The sequence below is a fragment of the Zonotrichia leucophrys genome, chromosome 7, assembly GCF_028769735.1.
Source record: "Zonotrichia leucophrys gambelii isolate GWCS_2022_RI chromosome 7, RI_Zleu_2.0, whole genome shotgun sequence".
Lineage (NCBI taxonomy): Eukaryota > Metazoa > Chordata > Aves > Passeriformes > Passerellidae > Zonotrichia > Zonotrichia leucophrys.
Window position 1 is genome coordinate 29,288,335 of NC_088177.1, and position 13,302 is coordinate 29,301,636.

Genomic DNA, 13,302 nt, shown 5'->3' on the forward strand with positions numbered 1-13,302 from the left:
CCTCGGGGCACAGTTAAAGGTGTTTTTTGAAGGAGCTTTAGAAGGGCTGTTGTACAGCGCAAACACCGTCTCTGGGCTGGGTTGCTCTAGGACCCGGCGTGACTGGGACAGACAGAAATCCGCACCTGAATGAATTTTCCCCGTATGCCTTATAAGGAGTCCAGGAAAACAAGGAAGTGATAACCATGTTCACGTTGCTGTGTGCACAGCTTGTCCTCCCTACCTGCCCAGGTAGCCCTTGTTTTCACTTTTGTTCATGGTCCGTCCTGCTGGGGTTGAAGTTTCCTCGCGATCCGGTGTACGTGACATCTGAAAACATCCCCTCCAGGAACGCATGGGTTTTACGACAGTCTACCTTTATGCAGACCATAATTAACAACCTATTATTTTTTTGTCATGCAGCCAGCACTGAAAACGAATGGGGATTGAATTGCTTTGCCTCTGTTTCCTATTTCTGCAAAGAAATAACTATGTGCAAGGTAAGGCTCAGGGGCAGGGAGATCCATTTCAAAACCATTTTGCATTGTTTCTTGCTTGAAGTTGACACAAAATAGCTTTCTGCCTTCTGAATTTAATATTTCCTTTGTATTTAGTGACCTTTCTTTGACAGGCTGCTGTAGGGCTGCATTGCCCTACAATTTTAAAAAATTGCATCTACAATTTGGTGGTCATTATGTAGCACAACAGGTTTGAAAGAGACAGACATTCGAGCAATTTTGTTTTCATTAATCACAGTTTGATCTGCTAAGAATCTTTCCTATTATACATGTGGCTGAGTGTTTCTCTGGTAGTTACACAATGGACAAAAATCATATCAAATATCTACAGAGCTGAGCGAAACAATATTAAGCATACAGAGTGAGCATAGATCTGTTCTTTTAATATCCCTGACTATGTGGGGAATGACTTACCTACACCATACCAGAACCACAGGTAACATTCTATCAGGTGCACTGGAGGGAACAAGTTAACATGTTCTAAGTGAATGCCACCCATAAAGCACGCAAAAGGAGGTATGTTAATTGCCAGCAATTCTGAGGTTTTAATCTTTATTGGAGAGTTAATCTTTTACCAATCGAACTACTGTTAAGAAGAAATTTTATCAGTAATCCTAAATATGGCTAAATATGTGCATTTTTCACCACCCACATTCTCTAAATGACAAGTTTCTTCATAAATTGAATGATTCAGCATAATATTAACAGCCTTTTATCTTCTTGGATTTAAATTCAGGTACCTGTTCTCAGGAAAGCACAGTGACTTGTGAAGATTGTTTGCTTTCCGGACCACGCTGCGCTTGGTGTTTGCAAGAGGTAGAGTGATAAAAAAAAAATTTCAAAGTAAGACTTGAAGTCTTTGTAGTCACTCTGAGTGATGATGAAGTATTGACTTAATTGGGTCAGCTCAGGGTTTTGTAATGCATGCAGCACTTAGTGAAGCCTTCCTGGGGAGCAGAAGTGGAATTTAATCTACTCTACATGATCTGTTATTCATAGTATGGTTGTTAGGATGTTTGTTTGTTTGTTTGATTGTTTTCTTGTCTGAAAAAACCACAAAAACATCAATCTTCCAAACCTAAGGCAGAAATAGGGGGGTCTCAGGTCATCAGCCCGAGGGCTGGCTCACCCCCAGCACTGATGGAGAAGCACCAGACACAAAGTCAGAAGCCAGACTGTGTTTTACAGATTATATGCCAAGCCAGACAGTGTAAACAGAAGGTTTGCAGGTATCAACAGTGTAAAAGTTTGCAGATGTAAAACTTCCATCTAGTAATTGCTATTCTGTGGTTGATTTTAAGTGTTACAATAATGTTGGCTTTATGATTCCTATGATATAGACGTGTTTTTGGTAAAACATTAGAATTAAAAAATATATCTAGATTTGCTTCCTACACCTTTATTTAAGATTTTCAGTGCAACCCTAAGGAAGTGACTTCACATTTCTGCTTTTAAAACTTTCTCCTATAAATGGTGCTAAATAATATCTCCCCAGCTCACAGTAAATATTCTAGCTCTTAGTGCATTAGCCTTAAAAAGATAGTCAGCTATTGCAACAAAAACTTGACAGAAATATTAGAGAAATAGTCTTTTTCATTTTAGTTTCTGGATTGCACCTTTGCTGCTAACAGTTTTTGGTGGCTTTGGGTACAGTGATAAGACACAGCATGGGACTAAAATACTCTTTACGAAATAGCTCAGCAAGAAAAAAAACTGCATGTTTTAAAAAAAATCTAAAAAGGCATCTTTTGCCATTTGCAAAATATATTACCATGGAGGTAAAAAAGACCCCACATTAGTGTGTTTGCAGTAGTTTTTATATCTGTACTATAAAACAGAATTTTGTTGAAATTGGATCACATAATTTTGACTACTGCCATGTATTTTCAAGGAAAAAAGAGCCCAGTATAATTTATTGATTTAGAAAACCTCAAAGCCAAACCAAATAAAACTGTGGAACTATTGAAAACTTCACTGTAGTAAACATGATTTTTCTTCTTTGTTTGTAAGCTCGTTCATTTCTTTATTAGAAAACAGCAGATCAAGCGTGCAAAAGGCATAGGAGCTTTAGTGTCAGAGCAAACAAAAGCACCTCCAAGGAAACTGTTTTCTGTAGGATAGGAATACACTTTGTAATTGTATTATTTGAAATATGAGGTTGTCTCTTCACACATTTTGAAAAGTTACAAACTGTGTAAATGAAGGAGACGACATGGATCTCCCTGTGAAAGGTTTATAATGGTACATGTAATTTATGTGTGCTCTATTCAAGAAGCAGTGGGTGAGAGTTTTGCCTGAGCAAAGGCATCAGGTTCAGTCTGGAGAATAATGAACCACTGTTCCCAGCAGGTGCCTCAACACTTCCACCAAAATATATAAGATCCCTGACAATTTTCAGGCATGAAGGGTGATATTTCAGTGGAAAAATTGTCATAGTTCTGTTTTTAATAGGTTTAAAGTAAATTTGTTTTGTTTTGCATGGGAAGTTTTTAAGTGACTGAATTGGAATATTTGTGGCTTAATGGCTGATCCATGGGTTGCTTTCCCAGACCTAGGAGAAAAGAGCAGATGCATGGTATGGGCCCATGAATCCCTGCCAGGAACTGAATGTTTCAGAGCTGGTTCTGCCAGGCATTGCCCAGGCTTTGGTCAAGAGGGCTGGCAGGCCAGAGCAGTATCCAGGACACACCTGACTGATTTTGAGAATCTTAACTATAGACATAGCTCTGGGAAATGGTAATAAAGCACAGAAGCCTTTTTGTAAAAGTAACCATTAACTTCACCACCACGTGAGGTTAGTACCCACCCTGTAGCAGTGCTGTGGAAAGGAATGCATATCAATGCTCTGAATTGAGTAATGACAATAAACTGCAAGATATCCAATTGATATCTGTAGGCTTTCGATTTCCTCTTGCTGGTAGAAGGTCAAGGAGGATTGCTGGGCCAAATACAGGTGTGGGGATGCTGAGAGCACCACTGGTGCTGAGGAACAGTGCTGGGCACCAGGCAGAGGAACAAAGACTTGATGCCTGCTTTAGTGAACAGGTTAAATGAGAGCTGAGGAGAAAGTGTAGGTCAGAAAAAAAGAAGTAGTAAACACTGGGTACCCACAATCGGTTTGTCACAAGTTGCCCAGGAGTTTATTATCAGCAAGACCTCTTCTTTTATTGAATGATGTTCTTCAATCTGCAGTTCTAAACTCTATAAGAAAGACTAATGAATTTGTGGCATAATCCTGTGATAGAAAAGGCAGTGGCTCAGAAGGGATTTGTGTTCTCATCCCAGTACTGTGAGAAACCAAATGCAGTGAGTGGCACAATTCCCATTCCCCAACAATAGAGCAGTTTCTCCCAGGATAACAAGTTGGTGTAAGTTACATTAATTATACACCTGTGGGACATGACCCATGAAGGGGAAATTTGGGTTTCTGTGCCACCTATATCTAGTTCTGCACTAGTTTGCACAAACTTGCACTTTGTTTCCATTCCCTGAGTTGGACTGACCTTTTGTGGGGCAGGTGCTGGTGGCTAGTCAGTAAAAACATTTAACTCATCCATTCCTTCTCCTGTTTGCATTAGAATTACACAGACTCATTTGGAATTCACGGGAGGTGTGATACCCTGGAAAATCTTTTGTCCAAAGGATGCCAGCTGAATTTGATTGAGTTTCCCATTTCAGAAGTAGAAATTCACAGAAATGATCCCCTAACTGCATCATCCCAGAAGAACAGTTCTGATGTCACACAGATTTCTCCCCAGAAATTAAGTCTGAGGCTGCGACCAGGTAAGTCACAGATCATAAGTTATTTTCAGACAGTGTGATAAACTGAAGCTTCTTGGGTTGAACAAGCTCAAAAATATCTTGACAGAATAAAGATGAAAACCTGTGTTGAGTCCAAAATTATCTGTTGACTCATTGCATGAAAACTAGGTTCAGCTGCGTTCAGAATATTTTCAGAAGTGCTGGGTACATAATAAAAAAAAGGATATATATTTTTAGTTCCTCTCTTCTCTTGCCAATGAGATGGCAGGGAGAGAATGAAGGCCCCTGGCTCCTCCCCAGCTGAGCTCCCGTGCCTCTCCCCTGCTGGTCTGGCCAAGTATCTCAGAGGCAACATAAAATCTTGCTTTGAGGATTTACAAGATACCAGTGGCACTTATGGTAGCATTCTAGAACCATCTTGGGGTCCCTCTGATTTGAATTTTTCCTGAAGAAAATTTGGAACAAAAAAAAGTAAGAGACATTCAGTTAGGTCAGGTCATAGTGTTGGAACTGAGAATAAAATCTCTGTATACACTTTAACATTGTTTAAATTTTTAAAGGATATGATAGGACCCCAAAATGCTACCTCTAGTTTTAATTAGCTTCATAGCTAAATTTTCTAAAGCTGCATACTGCTGAAGAGATGTTTTCATACTTTTTCAAATTATAGCAATCAGTTCTAATTCTGTGGTTATGGCATTACTGAAGAACTGTTAAAAAAAACACCAAACATTAGAACTACTTTTAATTTTTCAGACCCTTATGTGAGATTTTTTTGTTGCCAGGCAATCTTTGAAATATTTTTGTTAATGCTACTGGTGCTTTAAAATACCAGATAATTGTCACCATAGTGAAGTTTATGAAGAAATTGGCATTGCTCATGTTTTCTGCACAGAAGTGCTGATATGTGTCTCACTTTCCCCTGACCTTAACAGGACATGAGGAAACAATACAGATCAAGGTTCGCCAGACTGAAGATTATCCAATTGATCTCTACTACCTCATGGATCTTTCAGCCTCCATGGATGATGATCTGAACACAATCAAAGAACTGGGCTCAACTCTTTCCAAAGAGATGTCAAAACTGACAAGCAACTTTAGGCTGGGGTTTGGATCTTTTGTTGAAAAACCAGTTTCACCATTTATCAAAACTACAGCGGCAGAAATAAACAACCCTTGCAGGTAGGCAGGGAAAATCCCAACATCTGTTTGCATGCCAACACTGTCATAATCTTTATGCTAAAATTAATTTCAGCAGCTTCACAGGAAACTCTCCCCTCCTCCAGCTGTAAATGGATCAGTTTGTGGAACAAGATTTGGTTCTTTTAGTTTCACCTTCTGATCATCCTTCTGTTGAGTCTTAAGTTATTAGGATTGAGGAATCTGGGAGTGAGTCTGCTTTTTAGCTTTTGCTGCTAGTTATAAATGTGTTTAATAGGTTAACAAAAAGGTATGTGGCATGTAGTTTCGTATTTTTCTTTAATTTCTTTCATTTTCTAGAATACATATAAAAGAACTGTATGATTTACACTAAGGAGTTGCAAACTCAAACCCAACATGGAATACCAGTTTCATTTAGCCATCAATGCTGTTCTCCTGATTTTTCCCTCCCCCTTAAGGTCTAGCAATCTTGCCAGCCCAGGCTGGCCTAGCCCTTAGCTAACCTATGTTTGGGAGAAGCTGGGCTCTGCAACCTGGAGCGGGACTGCAGCACCTTGGTGGTCATCTCTGAGCGCATTAAGGAGCCACAGATCCCAATATTCTTCCAAATATGAGATCAAGGCAAGCAGGAGGCATGGCAAGGGCTGCACGTTGGTAACTGGCTGAATTACTCTGCTCCAGGAGGCATTTCCCAGCCTTTGTGCAGATTTTTTTCACTGCCCAAGACACTGAATGCTCTTTAATTATCTTAGGTTTGTCACTAATTCTTCTCAGGCAGAGAGAAGACACAGAAGACCAAAACTAATCCAGGCAGCCCTCTGAAGCAGCCACTCCAGTGATTTTTCACTCTCTATTACCCATAAGCTGTCTCACTTTTCTTGCAGAACTGTACCCTACGAGTGCTTACCCACCTTTGGATATAAAAATGTTTTGCCACTAACAAATGATGCTGAAAAATTCAATGAAATTGTGAAAGGACAGCGAATTTCTGCTAATATAGACACTCCAGAGGGAGGATTTGATGCAATTATGCAGGCAGCTGTTTGCAAGGTACTTGAAACTTCTAGGTATAATATTATTCCATATATTATCTCTTCTAGTATTATATGCTGGTATTTCAAAGGGACAGATTATTTTTCAAAAATTTTTAACACAAACCAAGAGCCTCATTAAATTTGTGTGAAAATACTTTTGGCTGTACAAGTAAAACATGCATATTGCAATATTTTAGTCTAAGTTTCCTTTTAATTGCCAGGGACAAACAAGCCCAAATATCAGTATAATTACTGTGTCTGTTTTTCTGTTTAAATATTTTTTATTAACTATGTTTAGAGTAGTAAGCAGATTGACATGAACATGGCCAACCCATGTTATTAAACACAGGGATGGGGAAACAAAATGTTAGCCAAAGACAATGGAATGAAAATCATCTCTTAGGAGATGTGTTGTCTTTGATGCTTCCTTGAGAATGATGCTATTCATTCATTTTGAGACGCCGTTCTCCAAATATTTTGCTGGTTTCCTGTGTTGTGATGCAATATATCTTGCTAAACTGATGTGTTTAAAATGACAGGAAAAAATTGGCTGGAGGAATGATTCTCTACATTTGCTGGTGTTTGTGAGTGATGCTGATTCCCATTTTGGGATGGACAGTAAACTGGCAGGGATTGTTATTCCTAATGATGGGAACTGTCATTTGGACCACAATAATGAATATTCCATGTCAACTGTTCAGGTAATTACCTACAAATTTTGTACACTCTCACATTCTGGAAATTTAAAGACAAAAACCAGCAACAGTGAATTACACTTTTAGCACTGAAATGTGTAAAAGCTAGGGAATCCAGATTTTTCGTGTTATCTATTTTATTTGTAACTGCATGTTTGAGTAAAGAGAGAACAGTGTATTTGTATGGAATCAGGATAGATTATAACTAAGAAAAAGGAAAGAAAAAATACAATTTCTACAACAGGAAAGCCCATGGAATTAGACTAAATAGTATTTCCTTCTGCAGGGAAAGCAAGATTTGCATTAATTATGTTCCCTGAAAGGGTGTGAATTCAGGACCAGTTCAGGAATTTGCAGGACACTGTTTCTGTATGAGAACTTGCGAGTTTAAGATTCAGTGTTCAAAAATACTGAATATATGCTCTATAATGTTCATTGTAGGACAAATACCATTGGTGCAGGGCAGTTCTTTGGATTAAATATGTATATATAACACAGATGCTACTGAGCCAAAGCCCCCACTGTGGAATCTGGCTCTGTACTTTTCACAGAGGGGTTTCCTTAAAAACAACATCAGGAAATTATATGCACTATGTTTTATTTTGTATGTGTGTATTCCTAATCAAAGTTTATACTACACAGAGAACAAAGTGCTCATTATGATCACTTGAATGTGTCCTTCATGGGAGACAGGAACTGAAAGCACATGAGAAACAGATTTATGTGCCTCTCCTTTGTTTGTTTGCAGGAGTATCCAACAATTGGACAATTAATTGACAAACTTGTGCAAAACAATGTTCTATTAATTTTTGCTGTAACAAATGAGCAAGTTCACATATATGAGGTGAGCAATCTAAAATTATCAGTTTTGCAATGTTTGTTTTAAAGTTCACCTTTTTCACAGCTGACACAGTAATTCTAGTACTAAGGACTGAATTCTAAAAGATATTTATGTGATAAAAATAACTAGGAAATTGTATATCAGAGGAAAGCTCTTCTGCTTAAGTGCTTCTTCATGTATTGATTTTGGTGTTCTAAGGTAACTTTTAAATCAGATTTCAAGCTGAATCACACTAATCCTTTAAGTCAAGGATTGCTAAATTATGCATTGCTAAACTATTCAGTATCATCATTATGATTAGCCTTTTGTATTTTATAAGGCTAGAGAAGAGCTGAATCTTTTCTCACTTTTATAAAGAATATACCTGAAACATGCAGTTATCTTCACACACTAAAAGAGATTCTAGATGAGAGTTCATAGTGTGTAATAAGGGCTTTTGCAGCCTAAGCTTGGCTGCCTGGCTACACCCTGCTGTGTGAAAGGGGACAAGCAGAGAGAAATTGCTTGCCCAAATTTACTCAGGTTGGTTGAGAGGAAGCCAGTAAGGATGATCCTGCTGATAGAATAAGACCAGCTTTCTGAAGGAGAAGCCTTCACAAAACATTCTGTATTATCGCCAGAAGTACAGTAATGAGGAGAGGTGCTCCTCTGCTGTGATTGCCACGCCTAAGATAGGAAAGAAAGAGAGGAGGAAAAGAGAGAGCAGCTGAGTCCTGGAGGTAGTCACCAGTAGGTTTTCTATTTCTATTCTCAGTATAACCCAGGGAAGACCCTCCAAGTACTCCTGCAACTGATTCTAGGGGTGGAGTTGTTTTGAGTAAGACTGATGCTCCAGCTGTTTAACAAAAGTAACAAGAGTCACAAACTGCATAAACTGATTCTCAGATTACAGCCTTGACAAAGGAAGGAACACTCTCTGTCTTGAAGCACTGACTGCCTTGCATTTTTGAAGACTGTGTTGAGTACTGAGCTGGATCATAAACATTTAGATTGGTAACAGTAGAAGTCAACCACTTAAAAATGCAGCGGCTTCAACTATTTCTTAATAGAGATCCAATTAATGACAGCTAAACCATTTTTCCTTATAGATTTTTTTAATAGGTGGTTCATGAATAGGGGCTGTTATAGGAAGGTAGTTGAGAAATACCTGTTTGATTTACAGAGCCTTTTTTTGTCCAAAGAAATATTTCTCTTGCTGATGGCAGTGTGGTTTACCTTGGAAATTGCTTGTGGTCACCCTTGAAGCTGACCACCAGCATTCTTACCAAGGTGTCTCCGTTTCAGTATCCCTGTGTCAGTATCAGGGTTACCAAGAGGAACCCTTTGCTAACAGGGAACACTAAACAAGGGCTTATAGCTAACACAAAATACGAATCATGGTTAACCCAGCTAGGGAATGGTTTGCTCTTACTGCTTTCTTTGTTAGGAAAAAGGAGGTACAACTGCCTTCTCTTTTACAGGGTGTATAATAATCCCACTGAATATAATCTATCTGCTGATTTTGTCTTTTAGTACTACTTTCTTCCACTAATGGAATATTTATTATTTATTATTATATCTACACTAATTCCACTAATGGAAAGCTATATTTGTTATGATCTGCTTTTTGTCCTGTTGGTGACGTGGAAAATCAGTCAAGTGTCACAGTGCACTTTTTCCAAACAGCAACTACCTTTAAAGGCTCTATGTAGGGTGTGAACACAGGGAAATATATGAACACACTGCCAAGTGTTCACCTCTGCGATGCAAATTTGTAATATAAAGGTAAATAACCAGTATCTATGCTTAACAATGTAAAAAGAACAAAGCATGACAATGAGAATTATTCTTGTGGTAAGGTCTCTGCTCAGGTAGCCTGGAGTGGTAGCAGAGGACTCTAAAAGTTTTGGTGTTTCACTTCTCTTGAAAAGCTTCAGCAGTGAAGATTCTGTAGTCTCCCTCAAAACCCCCTTCCATTTATCCTTTGAGGTGGAAAGATTCTCCCCAAATATCTTATCTCAAATCTACTTGAACTCAGCTTCTAATTACATCAGATACCAATACTGACTGTGACTATTTATAATTGAGTTCTCAGGGACAAGCTTACATTAAAATTACTGTGAGGACTTAAAAAGCACCTCTTTAAATAGACTTGATAGATTCCATTAGTCTTAAGTGCGGTGTTCAGACTGTCAAATATATATTTTGTATTTCTAGCCCTGCATAATCCCCAACAATTTAGCCAAAAATAATTCAGTCATGTAATGTTCTTGATCCTCTTCAACTGAATTTTCAATTTATCCACTTACATGTATATTATTATCTAACACAAATCTTAGGGGTGGCACAAGCACAGAACACCTATGCTTGTAACAGAGCTGGTGTTGCTTCTGAACTTTTCATGCACCTAAAAAGCTACAGCAGAGTAACCTCAAGAGATTATTTAGATCTGATGCAAGAGAAGAAAGAAATTTCTTGACACTGAACCCTGATAATTGGAGATCATTTTTTAAAAGGATTTTTTTTAAAAAAAGTATTTTATAATACATTCATCTGTGTCTAACTTCTAGCATCATTAGTCTCAGCTGAGTCTTGTCCAAGCATCAGGGGATGTTTTCATTCTATAAAAACTATTCACTCAAAAAGTACCTGTGAATATGGCAATAATTATTATATTTTAACAAAGCTTACTTTGGTACAAAAGAAAACACCAGTCTTTAAGCTTTCATGAAGTAGTTGCCACTATTGCTGTTATTATTTATTTTCAAGAAAATTTTTTTTAAAATGTATGCAAATTTAGATAAGGAAACGACTCCATCTTTAGTCCTGACTAAGCAGCATTTCTTTTGAAACAAAAATTACTCTTTTTTGGATAAATTATTTCATTTTATAACACAGGAGAAATAGGTTGAAAATTAGGGTTTCAGGCTCTATTGCACTGCTGAAAATTGAACTAAAAACACTCTCCACACATACAAAATTTGAAATTATTTTAATATATTTGGCGTGGCACACTATGATCAAAATTCTTCTATCATTTTCACTTCTAAAATATAGACATAACCCCACTGAGCTCAAATATATAACTGTCAAATTTATTTTACATGAATCAGAGTATCCCTATAAAATGGCAGTTCACGTTTCAATGAATATTTGCCAAAGGACTAAATTCCATCATATCCTTTAGATATTTAGCAATAGCAGCACCCCAAAAGCAGCATCTGTCTGCATCACCTTGGCAATGGTTGAACAAAAATATTTGCTAAGAAGTGAGGTTTAACCAATGGACTGGAGACTCACACTTGGCCTGGGCTTGAAATACCATCTTTGTATCACCATGCAGAAAATTTTTGTTCCTAGAGGAGAGATCAACCAAAGTGTTCAGAGCAGCACATCCCTGCTGTTTGTTTTGCATACCACAGATTAAAGGGGACTGTATTTTAAATTCCAGGTTTGTAATCTTTTCTCTCTGAAGGTCCATATGTACCAAACACAGAGTTTCGATATTCCAAGAATACTTGAGAGGGCACTAATCACAGGAGGAGTCAGGAATGCAAAGTTGCCAGCTGTAACATAAAATGCAGTTAATCCCACTGATTTACAATAGCACTAGAAATCTAATGAATGATAACTATTCCATACATAATGCATAAAATAATCACAGAGCTTTTGGAGATATGGAGGTTAAGAAGGATATAGGAGTATCAAATTACCCATGTTTATTAATAGTTTTCTGGATATTTTCCTTTTATTTAAAATAACAGCATTGATATGATAATGTGTAAAGGAAAACTGGTCCTACAATGCTTTTTTAAAAAGATGAACACATTGTTTTCCAAGGGCATGGTTTAAAGCAAGGGAAGTTCACATAGTTAACAATCAGGCAAGGCAAATTTTAATTCATGGCATTTAAAATCTAGATGTCAGATATCACGCCAGTGTCACAGAGCAATTTAATGCAAAAAGAAAAGAGAACTTTTCACTGAAATAAATTGCTAAATTGGCACTGCATTATTCACAGAAATTCAACATAAAATCCATCAGAGCCAGAGATCACTGAGATACATGTGCAAAGATAAAAAAGTGACTGCAGCTGCTGAATGTAGGGTCCGAGACTCCTGAGCTCTGCAACAACACTAGAGCAGCTGAATCTGTTTCTGGATATTTTTATCAAAGAGAAATACAACTGTTGATAAAACATATCTTCCCTCTAAATTTGAAAAATTAGAGCTTGAAGGATACTATAGTATCAAACTTCCAATCACAGAGAGGTGATTTAACAATATATGTTCAATGAATTTTAAATGAAACCGGCTCTTCTCCCTCTGACTTTTTCATTAAGACACATGCAATGGAGAGTGAAAGAATTCTTGAAAATGTTGCTGTTACTTATTTCACTTGGTTTCAATCTACTTGGTTTTGTTGTCAGCTCCTTCATTTTTGTTCATTTTTTGGGGTTTTTTTGTTTTGTTTTGTTGGAGTTTTTTGGTTTTTTTGTTTGTTTTGTGTTTTCTGGGGTTTGGGGGGGGGGGTTACTTTTTCTTTCTTTGGGTTTGGAGGTTTTTTTAGATGGTAGCTCCTTGTCATCTAGACTTCTGTTGTGCCTTAAATTAATTTTTTATATATCCAGAATTATGCAAAGCTTATTCCTGGAGCTACTGTTGGACGACTACAGAAGGATTCTGGAAATATTCTCCAGCTGATCATTTCTGCATATCAGGTAAGATGGGTGCAATGCAGCTTCTTCCTTCATGTTTACATATTCAACTTTAGTTTGCAGTTTGGTAAAAAGATATGTCTTTGATTCCTTTTATGAAATTGAATGATTACATAGTTTTTTATGTTGGGTGCTGACCTTAACAGGAAAAGTGTTCACTCTGAGGATTAAGTAAGCACAGAAATAAAATTCCTATAACCTTCTGCCAATCCTTAGTTCTGCTGGAATGCTGAATTTTTATCTTTGTGTCATCTACATTGCCTTCTTCATATTCCTGTATTTTACACCTACTCTTAATGCTTCTTTAATATTCAGGTCTCTCAGTTCCACATCTCAACAGGGACCCAAGTCTCTTCCTGTTGGTAGCTGCCACCAGAGCAGACAAACAATTGCTTTGCAGGAATATCTGGGGAAAAAACCACTCTTCTATGCTCAGTGCTCTTCTCTGCTTTAGCAATTTGATGCTGCCTCTGTGGGGCTGTTCTGGGGTTTTCAAAAAGAACAATACAGGAGCCAGCATGGGTTTGTTTAGGTAATGCCAGGACTTGAACGGGTTTGTTTAAGTAATACAAAGAAACACTTTAATTATGTCAGGAACATAAACGCAGCACTGCTC

At 37.6% G+C, this 13,302-nt stretch overlaps 1 protein-coding gene across 2 annotated transcripts in view; it reads left to right on the forward strand.

Annotated features, from left to right (window-relative positions):
- Nucleotides 1-418: 418 nt before the first annotated feature.
- ITGB6 (integrin subunit beta 6) overlaps nt 419-13,302 on the forward strand; it is a 28,886-nt gene continuing 16,002 nt past the window's right edge. For both annotated transcript variants that reach the window (XM_064717957.1, XM_064717958.1), the window contains exons 1-8: nt 419-479; nt 1,234-1,313; nt 4,076-4,280; nt 5,195-5,441; nt 6,305-6,470; nt 6,994-7,155; nt 7,898-7,993; nt 12,600-12,689. In XM_064717957.1, coding sequence (XP_064574027.1) covers nt 419-479; nt 1,234-1,313; nt 4,076-4,280; nt 5,195-5,441; nt 6,305-6,470; nt 6,994-7,155; nt 7,898-7,993; nt 12,600-12,689 — 1,107 coding nt within the window. The remainder of the gene's footprint in view (nt 480-1,233; nt 1,314-4,075; nt 4,281-5,194; nt 5,442-6,304; nt 6,471-6,993; nt 7,156-7,897; nt 7,994-12,599; nt 12,690-13,302) is intronic.